Genomic DNA, 22,081 nt, shown 5'->3' on the forward strand with positions numbered 1-22,081 from the left:
TCAACTTTTTTTTCTTTTTCCCATTCCTTTTCTTATTCTTAGTTTTCTTTTTCTTATACTTGTTTAAATTCCTGTTGTAATTTTACTATTCTTAAACATTTTTCTTTTTCATTTTTATATTTTTATTCTTAATATTTTTCCTATTCATATTCATTTTTTCATTATCATTCTCATTCTTATTCCTTTATTTCCATCTTCTTATTCTTAGTAATTTTCTTACTCTTATTCAATATTTTTTCTTTTTTATTCTTATTCTTATTCTTACTCTTAATATTTTTTCTTTTTATTCTTTTTTTTTTCTTTTTCCTAATTTCATTGCTATTCCTGATTTTTTTTCTTATTTACTACTAATTTCTACTACTACTATTTCTTCATCTGCATATTATTGTAAGACCTATTGCTATTCTTTTTTTGTGGGTTTTTTGGGGGGGGTTTGGTTTTGTTTTTCTACTATTATTACTATGTCTTAAACCCAAATTCTCTCAGTTTTGGAGGAATTGGGTTTGGCACAGCCATGCCACGGGCAGTGCAGTCCTGGGAGCATTAGCTCCTATCTGTGGCCATTCCTCATGGATAAAATCCCAAAGGATCACAATAATCCTTGGAGGATGAGGAAATGGCCTTGGATTCCACCAGGGCAGGTTTAGACAAGCTAATTTGAAAGAATTGTTTCCTGACAGAGCGGTCAGGCATTGGGAGAAGTTGGTCAGGGAGGTGGTGAAGTCACTGTCTCTGGAAGTGTTCACGCGTCATCTGCATGTGGCACTTGGGGACATGGTTTGGGGCTGCTGCTGGTGGTGCCAGGGGGACAGTGGGACTGGATGACTTTCAAGGTCTCTTCCCACCCCGAAGGTTCTCTGGCCTTCGCCTCTGAGCCACGTGGCACCAAGTGTCCCCCACGGGTGCTGGTTTGGGGCTGGCAGAATGGGAATATTTGGCTTTGGGGAGAGTGGCTTGGGATGCTGCAGAGCAGCCGGGGATTGCTGAGGCTGCAGGGACATGTCCAGGCCAAGGCAGCCCGAGTGGCTCCCCCAGGACACAGGGCAGGCTGCAGGCCCTAATCCTGGGGCTGTGGAGCCAGGCAGGGGCAGAAGAGGCTGCACGGCGTCCGCAGCACCCGCCTGAGGCGGGAGGGATGCTTCTTGCGGGGAGCCAGCGGCTGGCTGAGGGCCTGGGCTCCCGGCTGGGCACCTGAGGGGCTGGGGTGGCTGTGGGGGATTTCTCCAGGGCTCTGTGTCCCTGCCGCTGGTCCCTGATCCTCCAAGGCTTGAGAAGGAGGGGAGGGACAGAGAGACCCTCGGGGGCTCGGCTCAGGTGACGGAGGCTCAACCCAAGCCTCGCGAGGGAAAGGCACGGGGAACCCGTCTCCTGCAAAAGCTGGCAGTCTTCGCTCTCTGTAGGTTTCCTCACAGAGCTCCAGGATGCTCACTTCATCCCACTCGTCCTCCTCCCCCAGAAAAGGCTTGGCCCAGAATCTCTCTTTCCAGCTCTCCTGCTGCACGTCTTGGTCTTGGTCAATGTCATTTTCCCTGTTCAAATGCCTGGAGGATCCCTTATCATTCTCTGTGGACCCTTCCTGGCCAATGAACTCTTCCCAATCAGAAGCTTCTTGGGAGCCAACAACATCTCCGAGGGACAGCTCATGCTCGCTGCATTCTTCCCAATCAGAGAGTCTTTGGGAGCTACCGAATTGTTCTTGGGAAAGGCCTTGCTCCAGGTCTTCTTCCCAATCAGAAACTTCTTGGGCACCAACAACATCTCCGAGGGACAGCTCATGCTCGCTGTATTCTTCCCAATCAGAGAGTCTTTGGGAGCTACCGAATTCTTCCTGGGAAAGGCCTTGCTCCAGGTCTTCTTCCCAATCTGAAACTTCTTGGTAGGTAACAACATCTCCCAGGGACAGCCCATGATCACTGTATCCTTCCCAATCAGAGATATTTTGGGGGCTACCAGCTTGTCCTTGGGAAAGGCCTTTCTCCAGGCCGTCTTCCCAGTCAGAGAGTCTTTGGGAGCTACCAACTCGTCCTTGGGAAAGGCCTTCTACCCAGTGCAAGACTTCTTCATAGCTACTGACACTGCCGTGGAACAGCCCCTGCTTGCTGTGTTCTTCCACATCAGAGAAATTTTGGGCACTGCTAACATATCCTTGGGAAAGGCTTTGATCTGTGCCTTCTACCCAGTCTGACACTTGTAGGAAGCTCAGGGTTCCTCCTGCGGACAGCTCTCGCTCGGTGCTTCCATCCCAATCGGAGAAGTCACGGTAGCTACTGGTAGCTACAGAGGTCTCATGTTCTGTGCAGGATTCCATTTGGGACCCTTCCTGGTACCCACTGGCTTCTGCCTGGGACAAGTCCAGCTCACTGCAGGATTCCCCTTGGGACATGTCCTGGTACCAACCAGCTTCTTCTCTTTGGGGCACCTCCAGCTCAGAGCAGGCTTCCCCTTGGGACACATCCTGGTATTCACCAGCTACTTCTATTTGTGGCACCTCCTGCTCAATGCAGGATTCCCCTTGGGGCCCTTCCTGGGAGATCCTTGATTCTACTTTGAAAAGCTCCTGCTCAGAGCAGGCTTCCCCTTGGGAATCTTCCTTGTATTCATGAGCTTCTTCTTTTTGGGGCACCTCCTCCTCAATGCAGGCTTTCCCTGGGGACCTTTCCTGGTCACTATTTCCCTTTTCTAGGGGCAGCTCCAGCTCGGGGAAGGATTCCCCATGGGATTCTTCCTGGTCCATCCGGGGTTCCACTTGGGACAGCTCCTGCTCAATGCAGGATTCCCCTTGGGACCCTTCCTGGTCTCTGTCAGCATTTCCTAGGGATGCCTCCTGCTCAGAGGAGGCTTCCTCATGGGACATGTCCTCGTATGTAAGGCCTTCTTCTGCTTGGGGCACCTCCTGCTCAGTGCAGGACTCCCTGTGGGTCACTTCCTGATATTTGCTGATTTCTCCTTGGGACAACTCTGCATGTTCCTCATTTTGGCACAGGGAAAGTTCAATCTCCCCAGCCAAGGCCCCCTGCTCAGTCTCTTCCTCTGCTAGGACTGACCCTGTGTCAGCCTCCTCCTGCTGCTCACTCAGGGCCTGGGCTCCCAGTGGGCTGGGCGAGGGGCTGGGGGCACCGCAGGGGCTGTGTGGGGCAGAGATTGGGCTCTCTTCCTGATCTAAATCTAACAGAGCCTGGCTGCAGCCTGGGGGGCTGCGTGCAGCAGGGCCTGGGCTCTCTGTCCCTGCCGATGGCAGCTCCTCCCTGAGGGCAGGAGAACTGAGTGCCTTTTGCACCTGGGGAGCCAGAGGCTCGGGGGGCTCCTCCTCCTCAGCAGCTCCAGCCGCAGCAGCAGCAGCTGCCAGCTCATCTTCCGAGGGACTCCCTGGGGCAGGAAAGGCACCGGGCAGCTCACGGGCTGCCTCTCCTGCCGCCTGGGAGCCCACGCTGCCGGGAGAGCAGGGCCCCTCCTGGGCACAAGCCTGGGCACCCTCATCCTTCTCGGGGTGCAAGGGTTTGTCCCACACCTTGGAACTGATGCTTTCCCCCCACTGGTCCATGTGCAGGTGGCCTTGCACATCTTCTTGCAAAGGAGAGAGTTCCTGAAATCCCTCCCCTTCCCACTGGAACAGCTCTTGCCCTGTCAGATCTTCTTCCCACCGGGACTGCTCTTGGTACAGACTCTCCTCCTCGTCCCACTGGTAGAGCTCCTGCTCTGTCACATTTTCTTCCCTGTGGTACAGCTCTTGCTGTGTGCCATCTCCCCACTGGAGTGGCACACCTACCTCCCTCTCATGCAACTCTACATGTCTCAGAGCTCCGCATGGACAAACCTCCTGCATTGTCACATCTTCCTGCCACTGGTAAAACTCTTGGAAGGTGACTTCTTCCCAGAGGCAAAGCTCATGGCCGCTGAGCTCTCCCCAATGGGAAAACTCTCGGTCCGTGTCACATTCCCACTCGTCGTCCGTGTGGACAAAGGCCCACTCCTCCTCAGTGTCCGACAGCGGCAGCCCTGAGCCGCCGCCTGCCCCCAGCCACTGCCCGCTGAAGGCCTGGTCTGGCAGCCAGCTGGGCACAGGGCTGGGGGACTGGGAGTTGGGGGTCACCTTGTCCTCCTCCATGTCTGACGGCGTCAGGCGCACGGAGATCCCGCGAGCTGCTTCCTCCTGACAGAGAGGCTCTCACGGGACTGGGCACCCTGAGCTCTGTGCCCCTTATATACCCCAGCAGGGTGGGGCGCTGCCATGTCACAATGGCCTCTGGGCCCCTTATATACCCCAGCAGTGTGGGGCTCTGTCATGTCACAATGGCCTCTGGGCCCCTTATATACCCCAGCAGTGTGGGGCTCTGCCATGTCACAATGGCCTCTGGGCCCCTTATATACCCCGGCAGGGTGGGGCTCTGCCATGTCACAATGGCCTCTGTGCTCCTTATATACCCATGCAGGGTGGGGCTCTGCCATGTCACAATGGCCTCTGGGCCCCTTATATACCCCGGCAGGGGGGGCTCTGCCATGTCACAATGGCCTCTGGGCCCCTTATATAAATCAGCAGGGTGGGGCTCTGCCATGTCACAATGGCCTCTGGGCCCCTTATATAAATCAGCAGGCTGGGGCTCTGCCATGTCACAATGTCCTCTGTGCTCCTTATATACCCCAGCAGGGTGGGGCTCTGCCATGTCACAATGGCCTCTGGGCCCCTTATATACCCCAGCAGGGTGGGGCTCTGCCATGTCACAATGGCCTCTGGGCACCACAGTGTCCCCCATCTGCCAGGCCTGTGACACCACAGCGCCTGGGTCACAAAGGGACACACCCCGCACCCTTCCACAGCTGAGCCCACTGCGAGTGGCATGGAGCAGCCCCAGGCTCGTGGGCTTCTAGCCCCTTGTCGGGGTTTGACTTCAGCTACATGCCAGGCACCTCCGGCATTTGCTCTCTCTGCTCTCTGCTGCCGCACAAGTGCAGGAGAGTGAAATAAAAAACTGTTAATACACTCAGGCTGGACTCATGAGTTGAGATAAAGCACTGGTGGGAGGAGATGCACCGAAGGCACAACAGTTTTAAGTCGAAAATTTAGAGCTGCAAAACGACTTCATTCACTGAACAGGGTCGGAGGATAAATGAGAAATAAGCTGTTCAGACACCGTTCCTTCACTCAGCCCCTCCCTCTGAAGACACTGTTTCTCTGCTCACCCTCCTCCCTCCTTCCAGCCAACAGCAAGGGATAGGGGGCAGGGCACGGGGTTTTTTCTTAGTCCCTTCATCCCCACAATTCTTCTGCTACAAACACTGTTTCTCTGCTCGCCCCCCTCTGCCTTTCCAACCAACAGCACAGGCTGGGGGGCAGGGTAAGAGATTTTTATTCACTGGTCAGTCCATCAGGGAGGGGGGTCCTTTAGCCACGGGGTCCCTCCCACGAGAGACAGTCCTCTGGGAACTGCTTTGGCGTGGGTCTGATCTCACGAGCAACAGCCCGCCCAAATTTCAGCTGCAACATGAGGTTTTTTCCATAAGGTGCTGTGCAGACTCTGCCGAGCCGAGGCCAGGCTGCTTCCATGGCAGGAGCAAGGAAAAGGCCTTTCTCTCCCTTGCAAGGCCTTTGCATCGTCACAGCTTCTTCCATTCATCCACCTGCTCCTCTGGCGTGGGCTCTGGGTGGATCTCTGCACCCCTGTGGACTCCATGGGCTGCAGGGGAACCTCCTGCTCCCCCCGTGGCCTTCAGCACAGCTAGCAGAGGGTTTTCAGGTCTGGCGCCTGGAGCACCTCCTCCCCCACCTTCTCCACTGACTTTGGTGTCTCCATGCTGTTCTCCCTTCTCATATTTTCACCTCCCCCTCCTCCTCTAGCTAAAAAGAAGTGGGTGACTACTTTTTTTGATTTTTTCTTAAACATGTTTTCACAGAGGGGTAACTAGCACTCTGATTGTCCCAGACTTGGCCAGCAGCATGTCCAGCACTTTCAGAGCCATCAGGGATTGGTTTTACTAGACTCGGTGAAAAACTTGCAGAACTCTCACCCAGGACACACAGGAGCCATCTTTGTGCCACTGCCCACCCCTCAGACACTTCTTCAGGCCTACCACAACAGCTTCTGAAGGGTTTAAATTTCTCTAGGATGTTAAAGATACCTTGCTGATGTTCTGGGCTAAGCAAAACCACCACATCCCTTGTTATGATCCTCTTATTAAAATGATTAGAAATGCCTCTGTCCAAATGAAGGCGCAAATGAGACCATCTGATGACAACATCCAGATTTTATTTCACAGGGATTTTATTTAATGAGAAATGGGAGGGAGAGAGAGAGAAAGAAGAGGAAAGAGGTCTCAGAGAGAGATAAAGAGAGCAGAAGAGAATCTGTTGGAAGTAGATGATCTTTGAGGTCCTACTGAAACTGAATTATTTTGGGATGCTAGAGGATGTGTGCATGTGTATTTTAACTTGATATTTTTATAATGATAATATTGTTATAATAATATATCATTATAATGATAATGATGATAATAATAATAATTTGTGGCTACTACTACTACAATTTCAAATTCTTCTTCATCTTGTTATTATTCTTTTCCCTATTCTACTTCTTCCTATTAATATTAGTCGTTATTACTATTTTGTCTTCTACATCAACATATTTTTTTTTCTTTTTCTCATTCCTTTCTTATTCTTAGTTTTTTTTTCGTGTTTAAATTCTTGTTGTAAGTAATTTTCCTATTCTTAAACTTTTTTCTTTTTCATTTTCATATTTCTATTCTTATTCTTTTTCCTATTCATATTCATTTTCACATTATCACTCTTATTCTTACTCCTTTTTTCCATCTTCTTAGTCTTAGTAATTTTCTTACTCGTATACTATTTTTTCTTTTTGGTTTTTTTTCTATTCTTACTCTTAATATTTTTTCTTTTTTTTCCTATATTTCTTTCTTTTTCCTAATTTCATTGATATTCCTAATTCTTTTTCTTATTTACTACTACTACTATTTCTTCATCTGCATATTATTAAAAGGCCTATTCCTATTATTTTTGAGGGTTTTTTGGGTCATGTTTTGTGGTTTTTTTGGGGTTTTTTTTGTTTTGTTTTTCTACTACTACTATTACTACTATTACTACTACTACTACTACTACATCTTAAACCCAGCTCCTCTCAGATTTGGAGGAATTGGGTTTGGCACAGCCATGCCATGGGCAGTGCAGTCCTGGGAGCATTAGCTCCTATCTGTGGCCATTCCTCATGGATTAAATCCCAAAGGATCACAATAATCCTTGGAGGATGAGGAAATGGCCTTGGATTCCACCAGGGCAGGTTCAGATAAGTTAATTTGAAAGAATTGTTTCCTGACAGAGTGGTCAGGCATTGGGAGAAGTTGGTCAGGGAGGTGGTGAAGTCACTGTCTCTGGAAGTGTTCACGCGTCATCTGCATGTGGCACTTGGGGACGTGGTTTGGGGCTGCTGCTGGTGGTGCCAGGGGGACAGTGGGACTGGATGACTTTCAAGGTCTCTTCAAACCCCGAAGGTTCTCTGGCCTTCACCTCTGAGCCACGTGGCACCAAGTGTCCCCCACGGGTGCTGGTTTGGGGCTGGCAGAATGGGAATATTTGGCTTTGGGGAGAGTGGCTTGGGATGCTGCAGAGCAGCCGGGGATTGATGAGGCTGCAGGGACATGTCCAGGCCAAGGCAGCCCGAGTGGCTCCCCCAGGACACAGGGCAGGCTGCAGGCCCTAATCCTGGGGCTGTGGAGCCAGGCAGGGGCAGAAGAGGCTGCACGGCGTCCGCAGCACCCGCCTGAGGCGGGAGGGATGCTTCTTGCGGGGAGCCAGCGGCTGGCTGAGGGCCTGGGCTCCCGGCTGGGCACCTGAGGGGCTGGGGTGGCTGTGGGGGATTTCTCCAGGGCTCTGTGTCCCTGCCGCTGGTCCCTGATCCTCCAAGGCTTGAGAAGGAGGGGAGGGACAGAGAGACCCTCGGGGGCTCGGCTCAGGTGACGGAGGCTCAACCCAAGCCTCGCGAGGGAAAGGCACGGGGAACCCGTCTCCTGCAAAAGCTGGCAGTCTTCGCTCTCTGTAGGTTTCCTCACAGAGCTCCAGGATGCTCACTTCATCCCACTCGTCCTCCTCCCCCAGAAAAGGCTTGGCCCAGAATCTCTCTTTCCAGCTCTCCTGCTGCACGTCTTGGTCTTGGTCAATGTCATTTTCCCTGTTCAAATGCCTGGAGGATCCCTTATCATTCTCTGTGGACCCTTCCTGGCCAATGAACTCTTCCCAATCAGAAGCTTCTTGGGAGCCAACAACATCTCCGAGGGACAGCTCATGCTCGCTGCATTCTTCCCAATCAGAGAGTCTTTGGGAGCTACCGAATTGTTCTTGGGAAAGGCCTTGCTCCAGGTCTTCTTCCCAATCAGAAACTTCTTGGGCACCAACAACATCTCCGAGGGACAGCTCATGCTCGCTGTATTCTTCCCAATCAGAGAGTCTTTGGGAGCTACCGAATTCTTCCTGGGAAAGGCCTTGCTCCAGGTCTTCTTCCCAATCTGAAACTTCTTGGTAGGTAACAACATCTCCCAGGGACAGCCCATGATCACTGTATCCTTCCCAATCAGAGATATTTTGGGGGCTACCAGCTTGTCCTTGGGAAAGGCCTTTCTCCAGGCCGTCTTCCCAGTCAGAGAGTCTTTGGGAGCTACCAACTCGTCCTTGGGAAAGGCCTTCTACCCAGTGCAAGACTTCTTCATAGCTACTGACACTGCCGTGGAACAGCCCCTGCTTGCTGTGTTCTTCCACATCAGAGAAATTTTGGGCACTGCTAACATATCCTTGGGAAAGGCTTTGATCTGTGCCTTCTACCCAGTCTGACACTTGTAGGAAGCTCAGGGTTCCTCCTGCGGACAGCTCTCGCTCGATGCTTCCATCCCAATCGGAGAAGTCACGGTAGCTACTGGTAGCTACAGAGGTCTCATGTTCTGTGCAGGATTCCATTTGGGACCCTTCCTGGTACCCACTGGCTTCTGCCTGGGACAAGTCCAGCTCACTGCAGGATTCCCCTTGGGACATGTCCTGGTACCAACCAGCTTCTTCTCTTTGGGGCACCTCCAGCTCAGAGCAGGCTTCCCCTTGGGACACATCCTGGTATTCACCAGCTACTTCTATTTGTGGCACCTCCTGCTCAATGCAGGATTCCCCTTGGGGCCCTTCCTGGGAGATCCTTGATTCTACTTTGAAAAGCTCCTGCTCAGAGCAGGCTTCCCCTTGGGAATCTTCCTTGTATTCATGAGCTTCTTCTTTTTGGGGCACCTCCTCCTCAATGCAGGCTTTCCCTGGGGACCTTTCCTGGTCACTATTTCCCTTTTCTAGGGGCAGCTCCAGCTCGGGGAAGGATTCCCCATGGGATTCTTCCTGGTCCATCCGGGGTTCCACTTGGGACAGCTCCTGCTCAATGCAGGATTCCCCTTGGGACCCTTCCTGGTCTCTGTCAGCATTTCCTAGGGATGCCTCCTGCTCAGAGGAGGCTTCCTCATGGGACATGTCCTCGTATGTAAGGCCTTCTTCTGCTTGGGGCACCTCCTGCTCAGTGCAGGACTCCCTGTGGGTCACTTCCTGATATTTGCTGATTTCTCCTTGGGACAACTCTGCATGTTCCTCATTTTGGCACAGGGAAAGTTCAATCTCCCCAGCCAAGGCCCCCTGCTCAGTCTCTTCCTCTGCTAGGACTGACCCTGTGTCAGCCTCCTCCTGCTGCTCACTCAGGGCCTGGGCTCCCAGTGGGCTGGGCGAGGGGCTGGGGGCACCGCAGGGGCTGTGTGGGGCAGAGATTGGGCTCTCTTCCTGATCTAAATCTAACAGAGCCTGGCTGCAGCCTGGGGGGCTGCGTGCAGCAGGGCCTGGGCTCTCTGTCCCTGCCGATGGCAGCTCCTCCCTGAGGGCAGGAGAACTGAGTGCCTTTTGCACCTGGGGAGCCAGAGGCTCGGGGGGCTCCTCCTCCTCAGCAGCTCCAGCCGCAGCAGCAGCAGCTGCCAGCTCATCTTCCGAGGGACTCCCTGGGGCAGGAAAGGCACCGGGCAGCTCACGGGCTGCCTCTCCTGCCGCCTGGGAGCCCACGCTGCCGGGAGAGCAGGGCCCCTCCTGGGCACAAGCCTGGGCACCCTCATCCTTCTCGGGGTGCAAGGGTTTGTCCCACACCTTGGAACTGATGCTTTCCCCCCACTGGTCCATGTGCAGGTGGCCTTGCACATCTTCTTGCAAAGGAGAGAGTTCCTGAAATCCCTCCCCTTCCCACTGGAACAGCTCTTGCCCTGTCAGATCTTCTTCCCACCGGGACTGCTCTTGGTACAGACTCTCCTCCTCGTCCCACTGGTAGAGCTCCTGCTCTGTCACATTTTCTTCCCTGTGGTACAGCTCTTGCTGTGTGCCATCTCCCCACTGGAGTGGCACACCTACCTCCCTCTCATGCAACTCTACATGTCTCAGAGCTCCGCATGGACAAACCTCCTGCATTGTCACATCTTCCTGCCACTGGTAAAACTCTTGGAAGGTGACTTCTTCCCAGAGGCAAAGCTCATGGCCGCTGAGCTCTCCCCAATGGGAAAACTCTCGGTCCGTGTCACATTCCCACTCGTCGTCCGTGTGGACAAAGGCCCACTCCTCCTCAGTGTCCGACAGCGGCAGCCCTGAGCCGCCGCCTGCCCCCAGCCACTGCCCGCTGAAGGCCTGGTCTGGCAGCCAGCTGGGCACAGGGCTGGGGGACTGGGAGTTGGGGGTCACCTTGTCCTCCTCCATGTCTGACGGCGTCAGGCGCACGGAGATCCCGCGAGCTGCTTCCTCCTGACAGAGAGGCTCTCACGGGACTGGGCACCCTGAGCTCTGTGCCCCTTATATACCCCAGCAGGGTGGGGCGCTGCCATGTCACAATGGCCTCTGGGCCCCTTATATACCCCAGCAGTGTGGGGCTCTGTCATGTCACAATGGCCTCTGGGCACCACAGTGTCCCACATCAGCCAGGCCTGTGACACCACAGCGCCTGTGTCACAAAGGGACACACCCAGCACCCCTTCCACAGCTGAGCCCACTGCGAGTGGCATGGAGCAGCCCCAGGCTCGTGGGCTTCTAGCTTCTTTTTATGATCCAGTTATTAAAATGATCAGAAATGCCTCTGCCCCAATTAGGGTGCAAACATGGCCATATGCCAAAGTCAGTTGTATGGGTTTTATTTTAACATTAATTAAAAGAGAAAGAGTGAGAGATAAAGAAAGAGAAAGCAATAAAAAAAGATGTGGTGGCTGAGAAAGAGTGACAGAGACAGATTAAGTAGAAAACCTCTCCGCTCCATGGATCCCTGTGATTTCCCTTTGATCCTCTCCATCGAGGCTTCCTGGTACTGCGAGTTCCCCACAAACATGGAGTTCAGTGGCTTGACAGACACTTTGGCTGGGTGGGAACACCCAGGTAGCTCCCCTGGTGGGGGCAAGTTTGACAATCTCTTGCAACAGATACACACACAAAACTCTCCTCTCCTCCTCCCTTCTTGGTTTTGGGGAAATGTGTGCAAACCTGGCCTCAGCAGATGAGCCTGTGTGCTGTTGCCTCCCCTAGGCCAAACCCAGCCAGAGCTGATTTTCAGGATAGCTGCTGGGTTTGGCTTTCTTGTGGATGCATTCCTTTCCCTCAGCCTTATTTGTTTCTATCTCAGCCTGAGATGATTGAACATGCTCCCTTTATCTTATCTAGGCAGCTTCACTCACAGTCCAAAGATCCACTCTGGCATCTTCCAGGAGGTCTCTGGGGTTGTAGCTTGTTTATATAGTTTTTGCTATAATGGGCAAAACTCCTTCCTAACAGTGTTTAAGGCATGAACCATTTCAGTCTCTGACACCAAGACACTGTGCTCTACACAGGTGGGATAATTTCTGGGCAACTCCCTGAAAATACAGCTTTGTGTAAGGTAAAAGACACACTGAAGAGCTTGGACCATTCAATAGGGTGTGAAATCTGGGGCTCAGCTTTGAGAATACCAGGAATAAAGGTCCAGAAAGGGTGGGGGGAAAAAATAAAGGAAAAGCAAAATCAAAGCAAATTGAAACTATGAATGAGCTGCTTTCTGACCAGGCTGAGCTGGCTGATGGCTCAGGGACTCTGCAAGAGGTTGGGATCTCTGCCACAGCACTGTTCAGCCACGAAATTATTCTTCACATCCAACCCTAGAGCAGCTATAAAACCACAAATTTCCACTGAAGTGTACAGAGCAATCCTTTGAACCTGCCAGGTGTCTCAGCTCCCTGGCTTCAGCTGCACTCCAGGTAAATACACTTAGAGCCACCAGTAATCAATAGCAGGGCCTGGCTTTGTTAATCAAATAATGCTGTGCCCATTAAGCTGGATTGTTTGCATTTCAGCATAATGGTTTCATTTTGCTTCAAGATTTCCCCCATTTAAGACAATTTTGCAGATCTAGCATTCATTAATTTTCAGTTCCTGAATATTTTTCTATGCCTAGTGAGTGGAAATTATCTCAGCATCCTCTAATGTCTGTGTTCTTCCAGCAGCACTCATTTAGAGGGTACACAAACACTTCCACATGTTGGTATTTTGAAATGTGGAGCTAATTACATTAATTTCTATTCAAACAGGCTTATCAAGAGTAATGCAAGAGGAGGCTGAATTTCCTGGTGTAGCACCTGAAGGTGAGTGTAAAAGACAGAAGGAAACAACTTTTTTTACTGTTATTTCTCTCTTGAGATGTCCTCTGAATACTAAAACAAGCAGTTTGTAGAAAAACGCAATAACTTTTATTGCATTAACTGGTTAATCCAAAAATAAACTGATACATGCAAAAGAAACAGACACATTCCTGGGCACCTAACACTGAGTGCAATGGCAGAGGAGTTGCAGAAAACATACTCAGGAGTAAAAAAACCCACAGAAATAACCCACAAAACCCCACCCCCAAACTAAGCAGAGTATTTCCTGGTTATATTAAGTCTCAGAACAATCTGTCACCCACCTGAGCTCACAAGTGACCAACATCCTCATCATACTCAGTGAAAACTAAGATTTTAAGGACACATTAAATAATAACAGTTGCACAGATACTACATCCCTAGAATTTGAAACGTACACACACAAACAAAAAAGTTTAGGTACAATTTATTCAAACCTTTCAAGCCCTGAAGATGTGGAGCATCTGTATCCACATATTAAATTTGCTCCAAGGAAAAAGTATGCAGATAAACTGAATAATTTTAAAAGATGCTTAACTATGGCTAGTTTTCCAAGCAGAAAATTAAATCTGCCATTGCTTTCCACTCCTCAGGATTCTTAGAAGAGCTTCATTCCCCACTGAGGAAGCTGAAGTTTTCACTGCAGCTTTTGCCTGGTTTGCCTCACAGCTTCTGATCTTATCAAACTCCACCACGTTCAGCATCTGCTGAATTGGCTGCTCCATATGATCTAACAACGAGCAACCCAAAACTTAAAGGATAAAGCAGAATTTCTTGTTTTGAAGAAAATAGAGAAAGGGGGCATGAGGGACAGGACTATTGAGGCAAAGAGCTTGGGGAAAAGCAGAGTGATCTTATTTCTTCACAACTCCATAGAATTCATTTTTTTTTAAAAGAAAATATTTCTTTATTCCTGTTCAGTTCTTACACAGCTCACAAGTACAACATTTAAAAATTAATAACCAGTTAATGAAATTTAATTCTCTTTGCCTGACAGAACTTTTCTTGCTCCCAGAAAATTCACAAGATTCTATAAAAGGAGTTACAGAAAGGCAGGATTCTTAAGCTTAGCATCAACATATACAGTGTTAAAACCACTGAGATTTTCTTTTTCTTTCTTAATACAGGAAAAAACTTGGGGTTTTTGTAGTACATGCAGAGCTCAGTGGAAAGACAAATCCCATCCCTGTTGCTTTCAGGTCATGTATATAAGGAATTAAAATGAACTTACATTTTTTCTACTGCTTCAAAGTTGTATTGTTAGACACAGCCCTTAGAGGCAGGAAGGTGAACTATTGTGCTGGTTTCAAAATAATACTAAAGCAATTCAAAAGAACATAATTCAAAATAAAATAAAAGGGACCCAACTCTAAAATATTCTAATTAAAGGAAATAAAACATATGCACAAAAAAAATCCCTACCACACACAAAAAACCCACCCCTTCAACAAACCATGAAACAGGCAAATAAATACAGCTAATAACTTTTCCTGTGTAAGCCATGTCTTTGAAGAGCTCTTTCTAACCCTGCTCCTTGGCACAGCTGCACATTTTTTGGAGCATTTTGGAGCATTTTTCCTGCACTCCATATTGCCAACGTGCCTCTGCTCTGGGGATTTGGTTCCAGGATCTGTACCCTGCAGAGGATTTGTGGCTGAAATTCTGCTCCTCCTGCAGCAGGGAACACACACTCAGTGTGGATGTGTCAAGAGAACAAGAGGCAGTTTTACAAATTCTGGCAAAGCCACAGAGCTTTAGATGTGCCTGAGTCACAAGGAGTTCACTTGATACTGACACTACATTTAATTTATGAAGTATTTGCTCTCCAGAGTAGAGGTGTAGTGCTCTTACAAAAATTTCTGTGGCTATTTAGTGTCACACTGCGATTGGCAGGTGTTTGCTGATGGAAATGTGTGATCAGTGCACCACGTTCTCTGGAAAAATCAAGTCTGGGCTCGACTGAGATTGATTTTGAGAGGGATTTTTCTAGAATCCCTTCCACCGAACATTGTAACACTGTCCAGTTGTCACATGCACATGTCATGTGCCTAACCCATGGTTGGCTGCTCCCCCAGGGCACAGACAGCACCTCCAGAAGGCTTTTGTGTTTAACAAATATCCCCCCTCAGCCTCTGCCATCTGATTCAGTTTTCCTCGGACTCTCTGCCTCTGTGAATGTTGAATTTTCCAGGATGTGGTTTTAACCTCTGAGAGCTACAATCCACACCTCTGTGTGCAATAAACCTTCAGGGCTGCAGAGGAACGGCGCAGAGCTCTCTGTGACATTTCATTTCATCCGCTCTGCCAGATCTTTAAATACCCGGAGTACTTAGCACATATTCATGAAGTCCTTCCAGCTCATTAAGGGTCTGTGATTCCCTCACAACCCAGCAGAAGGAATATATGTTTTGAAATATCCACTTTCCTACTTCTCTGCCAGAATAGTTTGCAGCAGCTTTCTCAGCTTTCCATGCAATTCCCTCACTCTATCAGAGTCAAATATTGCTGCAAGCTGTGGTTCTAGGCTAAAAGAGCCTCCTCTCACTTCCACCATAAACAGATATATCAGTGGTAGTTTGAAAAAGATTAATTGGGGAAAAGATGTCTTCTGAAAGGATTGTGTTGCCATCACATTTATTTGTTTTCCTATTTCTTTTGTAGCCTGTCTGAGACAAAAGTCCCCTGCTGGCTGTACTCTTCTGCTGCTAATGCTTGTTTTGTTCTCACAACACTTTCAGAATATTCAGGTTTTCCCCCAGTGAAGTGCTCTGGTTCCCATTTGTGCCGACTGGTCTCCATCAGCCAGCTCACCAGCAGATCTTAAATCATGCCAGCAATTCTTTCATATCTATTTGTTCCTGCTTTTGCCCAGGTACCTGCAGAGTCAGACCATTTTGTTTCATTTGACTCTCCTAAGATCTTGTGTCATAGTCAAGAAAACAGTGCAGCATTTTCCTCTTGACTTTGCAGGAGACAGGCAATTAAAAATCTCGTTCTCATCAACTGTCTTTATTCTTAGAGCAGTGACAAATGAGCACTGCTTGCACCAGTGCAACCCCTTCTGATCTTCTGGAGTTTGAAGGCAGTGAATCTCCATTTTCTCTGAAATAAATACAGATGCCTGGGGAATACAGTCAGGGCTGTCCTGTCTGGCTTCCTGCAGTGATAAACTTGGGCAGGTTCTCCTGTGGAAGCCACGCTGCTCCAGCATCCCTGAGGTGAAATTTGGCTTCGCAGACCTCTGCAGCCACGATGGTTTGGAACATTATGTCTGCAGGTTTGCTACTTCACACAGCCCCAGATTGCCACCAGAAACCTCTTTCATTGGCAGAGATAATGAATGATCTCCATTTGGAAGAGAAAAGCAGTGAGAAACTGGGTTTGGAAGCTCTAAATCCTAAAACCAGGTGTGCTGGGGTGAGAGTGAATTATTCAGCAGCCCACAGATGTTTCAGACATTGGTGGCTCAGATGTGGCTCTGCCCTGAGCTAAGCCTGGAGATTTCAATCAGGAGCTGTAGGTCAAGCAAATGAAACAATTCCTCGTCTAAGCACATGCTGCAGTTAAATGTTTGTCTCAAAATCCAGTGCAGCTATTGCATTGAACTCAGATCCATGCTTTGGAGGTTTCCTGAACTGGAGCCACATCTGTGTGAAAAACTCAGGAGAAAAAACTATTAAAAAAAAAAGAAGTACTTAAAAATTTCCCACCTGACATAAACTATTTTCTTTTACTTTTTTTTTAGATTCTGTTTGGACATAAAAGTGAAGAAAAACTACCCTAAAAATTTGGAAGGATTTACCCTGCTGTTGGCAGCGCAGGAAAAACGGTATTTTCATAACTGACCTTGAAATGGGAAAGCTGAGAGCTAACTCATCTCATTCCAGCCCACATTTATTTCATCACGTGTGTCAAAAACGGGGAGTTAATTTTTCTCTTGGTGCTTGAGAAAACATCCCGAGTAATCAGCAAATCAGAGAGGTCTGTCAGGGAGAAAGCCTGAGTTCTTCATATTAAACTAAACCAGGCATTTCTGAAGCCCAAGAGCAACATAGACTGAACAGTTGGAAAGGAGAATTTGCTATTTGGAATTGACTTGTCAATGGCGAGGGGGATGTTATTTTGAAAGAAAATCGATGCAGAGAGATGGCAGTGGAGCTGAACAGTAAACAGTTGGTAAATGAATGCCTGTATGGTCTGAGCCCAAAACCTCCTTGATATTTTCTTTTCCTAGGGAATCAGACTGCATTTATTTTTCATTTGAATCCTGATTTCCTCAGGTGCCACTCACCCTTGAATAAAAAACCTAAGCTGAAAGCAAAACTAGCAGCAAAACATTATAGACAGTCAATCTGACTGGTGAATTTCTCACTAGGTTCTTACATATTTATGCCAAGGAATTTTCATTGTAATGTTTTATTATACAGTAAGCAAAATTGTAGAAGCGTTCCCCTTTGCATTCAGCAGAAGTTATTAAAAATATCTTTTCAAAGTCTCCCAAATCATGCATCAATATTGAGAAGATTGAAAACACTTGATGCAGGAACCTGGTAGCAGTCAAATTAACATGAAGACAAAAGGAAAATTTTAGGTATGAAAGAGGGCAGAGAAAGCAAAAAAATCACCAAACCAAACCAAAAAAAACCCCTCCTTGCAAACTTCAGCAGAGGGAGCTTGTTCATATCCTTCAGTGCCAAATTCAAATCAGCAGTGCGAGCCAGAAACCTCCCTTGGCTTGCTGCAGCCCCAGCACCTTGCCAAGCCATAATTAACAATGCTGTTTGTACACTGCACAAATCACATCAGCTCTGGCTCCAGCGTGCCCAGAATCACTGAGCTCTTCCCAGCATGTCCAGCACGGCTCCAGGAGCTCACACTGGGCTTCCATTGCACCTCCAACTCCAGCATCCTTGAGCTGTTCAGAGTGGCTGTTCATGAACAGGAACTCAAACATGTCCCTGGAATAGGAGCAATCAGCAGAAGGTTGTTGTGGGGCTGTTTGCCTTTGGGGAGCTGATGGCTTATTGTCATCCTTCTTCTTCCTTGCTGGTGGTGATGTTGAAGCAAAGCCCAGGACATTTCATTAACTAGAAAAGTGTGAGATTATTAGTTGCTGCAGACCTGCCCAGACGGAATGGGTTGTCTCAAATAAACAAAATAGAGTGAAGAAAACATTTCAATGCAGAGAGTAAAGCAAAAAGGGCGTTTCTTGGAGAGGATGGTGTGAGGCAGAGATTTTAATGCCATATTTAACATACTTCATCAATTCTACTTCCCTCATACAGTGTTACAGATCAATTTGTGCACTGAGTTCATGAGCTGCTTGACGGAAACAGAGTCTGACTTTTAGATTTACCTTGTTACCTTTCAAGTGTCTTTTTGCTGCATGAAGGCAGCATCTGTAAATACAAATATGTAATAGGGTGACAGCAGCTTAGACAAAGCAAGCAGTGAGTGTTCCATTTGTATTTTGCAACTGTGGAACTCATCTAACCTGTTGGCTTTTGAGATCACTTGGTACAGAGGTGTCCACATCCATGACTGGGATTCTTAGGGTTTAGCACAGTACATCAACCTTGTTTCTGTTTGTTAGCACAAGAGGTTCTTTAGCTGCCCCTTCAGCTTCTCCTCTCTGTGAGGCAGCCTAGAATCTGGACACAGCCTTAAGAATGGTAATAATGAGCTCTGAATTTCATGAAAAATGTAAGTGGCTGAGAGGACGATTTTTGGGAACCTCTGTATCCTGAGACAGAAGGATGCACTTTGGCATTTTATTAAGGATTGTAATTCAGCTGAAAGACTCTGGATTTATGGCCTTACATTTATTCTTTCAGTGGCAGATATTCTCCTTTGAAAGACTCCAGAATATTCAATCATGAATTTGGTTTTATGTTTATAAAGCCCAACATCAAAAGAACATTGGCACCGTGATCTATTATTGCAGGCTCAGTAAAAGAATTGGCATGAAGAGATCTTCTTGTTATACAAATACATAACAATGGACACACAGTGGGAGAGACAAAGCAATGATTTGATATTGCTGTGATGATTAAAACAAAACCCCCAAAGCCAAAGATTTAGATGGCTGCTTTTATTATGAGAGATAAAAGTACATTCCTCAAAGGAATTCATTAATGTAGGAAAGCTTCTATTACACACTGAACTTTAGTGGCTCTTGGAGCAAAGAAAGAATCTCATGTTTGGCACAACTTTATGCAATTTCATCTTTTCAAATAATGATTCAATGATTGTGTTATAAAGAGGGAAAATATGTTGTTTTAAAAATATTTGATGTTTCATGTTACTTTCATTCTATAGTCATCAGGGTTTGAGCTCTGTACATTTAAATTTTTACTATCAGACAGATAGAGTTCACAGAAGGATAATATTTTGGAAGGTTATGGAATTGCTCAACTCAACTGTGTTTTAGCTCAAAATGGTGTCTCCCAGCTGAGTCCTATCTTAAAAGTTAATTTTCAGATACAGTCATTTTGCCATTCCACAGACAGAAAGTGAGACAATTCTATTTAGGATTTCAGAGATAGTATTTAATTTGCATTATTCACCTTTCCCATTACAATATAGATACTTTTTCCTGAACAAACAGTCTGCCTTCCTTCCTTCCTTTTTATTATTGATCATAACTTAGGTCACTACAGTATATTAAGGCAATGACATTTTGCCCTTGTTCAGTTTTCTTGATAGCACAAGAATAAGAATGATGATAAAAAACCATGGAAAAGAGCCTGGCCATGAGAATTCAAAAGAGCTCATTCTCATTTCAGTACACAGCATGAAATCTCCTCAGAAGAGGGAAATGAGAATATTGAAGGGTTAAATGATTCTTCTGATGACCTCAACTACAGGAAGTTAGTACAGTTCATCCACACTGAATACACTGTGCCACTCCATTTTGAAGCCTTTAAATAAAAGGAAAATACAGATTCCCCTTTTAATAACCCAAAGGAAAAGTTACAATAAGATTTTTGAGGTTCAGTTGAAACAGGTTGAATGTGTATTGAAGTGGAAGCAGTCAAGAAGAGTTTGACCCTTAAATTGCATTCTCGTAAAGGCCATTTGATCTCACTCTGTTGAAGGAGGTGGGGTGATAGTGGACACAGACAGCAGAGCCTCTAACAGTAATGAAATGAGTAATTTGACATTTTTCATAGACCTTTGATTGCTACAAGCTATTTGAGAAATAAAATGCAAAGCTAGTTCAAACTGCTTAGAGTAGCTGGTTAGCAGTGAAAACTAAATAACTTTTTCTTGCATGTTTGTTTTCTCCTGTAGTTTGGTCTTCTTTTCAGACAGAGGCATTTAAAAAAAAAGTTCACATTGCACAAGGGGTGAAAAAAGAGCATTACCATATTCAATTTCCCACAAATGTCTGTTGTAGCAGTAAAAGCAGATGGCACCAGAAACAAATGAACATCAACTCTTCTTGGAGTAAGTCTAATGAGAACAGGTTGGGTTTGATGGAGATAATGACTTTTGAAAATTCATCAATTTTTATGCAATAAAAGGAAATTGCAGCAAACATTTTCCGTAGCGTGTAATCCCTGTATCCAGGCAGAAAGTTAATTTAATGGTCTTCCAAGGGTTGATCTTGTAAAAGGTTTGAGAAGTCCTTGGGGAGCTAACAGAGAGACAAAGTCACTCAAAACTTTTTCAGGAGCCTGCTGGCAACACATACATCCAGCTGAAGGAGCTCAGTTTGGTCAGAGGCATTGCTGAAACTTTGCACTGCCAGGAGCTTGTTTTGACCCATTAGCTGGGCATTTATTGTTGATCTTCCTGAAAGACCTACAATGGGTTCATTTCTGCCCTGGAAGTACTATATTTGTGCTGAAAATGTATTAAGGGGCTGTAGATGTTATGGTCAAGGATGCAAGTGTTTTCCAGCAATCTGGATTTCAAATATCTATATTTACATATCCCTTTTTGCCCTATAGGGAGCTGAGTGTTAAAAATCTCTGACCCCATGGTTCTGGAGGGAGAAAGGGTTGGTACAAGGCAGGACAATTCAACATTTTCACACCTACACCTTGTAGAGAATAGCTATGAAAATTTCTGCCTGGGAGTCTTGTTGGAATTTCCGCAGGACTCTGATTAAATCATTCCTGTTTGAAGAACATGTTGCTATGCCTATGATTTTTAGAGGTTTCACTTATCTTCTCTAATATTTTCCTGCATTCAGCTCAAAGGGAGCCTGGATTTTTCATGCTTGACATCTCCCTCTCTCTCTGCCCTATTGTAAGTGCAGTCACCTCCCTCTTTTCCTTTTGCTGTGAAATTCCATGATAAAAACCATGAAGTCAGCCCCATATTCATCTCACTTTCACCATTTTGTCATTCTGTGGGATTTCCAGTGCTTCCCCTTGCAACCTCCTCCCTAAAGGCTCCAGGAATAAGTGGACATAAAAGCCATTGATAACAAATATAGACATTAAGGCTTTTCCTACAAAATGGTATTCGTGTTCCTTCTGCAAACATTAAAAACCAGAAACCTGGAGAAAAGAGATAACACAAATATTCTCTGAAAGAGTTTTCTTCCTCCAAGCACTTTTGTGAATTTGCAATTCACATCAAAACTGAGCAGACTTGCAAATTCCTTCTCTGTGGACATGGTGAATATGGCCATTAGGAATTCATCTCAGGTTAATAAACCCACATTATTCAAGGAAAGATAAAAGGCAGTCACACCACACTACCTCCAAAATGGCCTAGTAACATGGAGGTGACAACATTTAATAGGATTTGGCAGTTAGGATGTAGAAACAGGCACTGGATAATCTGAGGGAGGTCCAGCTTCAGCTCCACAGCTCCAAACAATAACTCACTGCAGGTTACTTCTGAGGGTTTGTCCAATCAATGAAACTTGATGAATTAAATTCAATTGTTTCTCAGAGAGCAGGAAAATCAAGTACAAACATAACTAACTACGAATAAAATACTGACATTTTTTCATGTATGCCCAAAGTCTAAGAAGCATTTGGAAGGAGTTGGTCTCCATGCCTCACAAAAGTATATAGATATTATTTATGACAGGAATGTTTAGATGCAACTCAAAATTTAGAACACTTGCAATCTGAGATTTTGGGTTGAAACCAGCAAAGATAGATTTTCAAATTATTGCTCAAGATGCCCTTTTAAATACCAAATAACTAATATATTTGCCAAAGGAAAAAGCTCAATGAGAGCAAGAGAGTTTGTTTAAAAAATACTGAACTCAAACATGAGGTGACATTTGCTAGGATCAGAGCTGTTATAGTGGTGAACCCAGAATGCATGCTCAGGAATAGAACATTCTGTCAATATGAATAGAAAAAAAAGGAAAGAAATAAGCTTGAAAATATGGAGCCACTTGAGCATTAGTATGAATATATTAAAA

General features: G+C 46.7%; 1 protein-coding gene and 1 long non-coding RNA gene across 2 annotated transcripts; one reads left to right on the forward strand and one right to left on the reverse strand.

Moving 5' to 3' along the window:
- Positions 1 to 642: 642 nt before the first annotated feature.
- LOC146435089 (uncharacterized) lies at positions 643 to 9,610 on the reverse strand. The gene is made up of 2 exons (XM_085064696.1): positions 9,134 to 9,610; positions 643 to 2,890 (listed from the first exon to the last, which is right to left on the reverse strand). Exons 1-2 carry the CDS (start codon positions 9,497 to 9,499, stop codon positions 1,058 to 1,060), a joined length of 2,199 nt encoding a protein of 732 aa, XP_084920822.1. The 5' UTR covers positions 9,500 to 9,610; the 3' UTR covers positions 643 to 1,057.
- A 2,986-nt stretch (positions 9,611 to 12,596) lies between these two features.
- LOC146435090 (uncharacterized) lies at positions 12,597 to 20,230 on the forward strand. Its single transcript, XR_014853061.1, has 3 exons — positions 12,597 to 12,651; positions 16,433 to 16,516; positions 19,981 to 20,230. It is a non-coding gene; the product is annotated as an uncharacterized LOC146435090 (long non-coding RNA).
- The last annotated feature ends 1,851 nt before the right edge of the window (positions 20,231 to 22,081 follow it).

This window comes from Lichenostomus cassidix, chromosome 6 (genome assembly GCF_008360975.1).
Source record: "Lichenostomus cassidix isolate B80296 chromosome 6, HeHo_3.0, whole genome shotgun sequence".
Classification (NCBI taxonomy): Eukaryota; Metazoa; Chordata; class Aves; order Passeriformes; family Meliphagidae; genus Lichenostomus; species Lichenostomus cassidix.

Excerpts from the sequence above, each read along its gene's own strand:
- LOC146435089 (XM_085064696.1), bottom strand. The coding sequence starts at position 9,499 with ATGTCCCATGAGGAAGCCTCCTCTGAGCAGGAGGCATCCCTAGGAAAT. Across the intron at positions 2,891-9,133 it reads AATCCTGCATTGAGCAGGAG|GTGCCCCAAGCAGAAGAAGG; the intron begins GTGCCACAAATA and ends ACTGAGCAGGAG.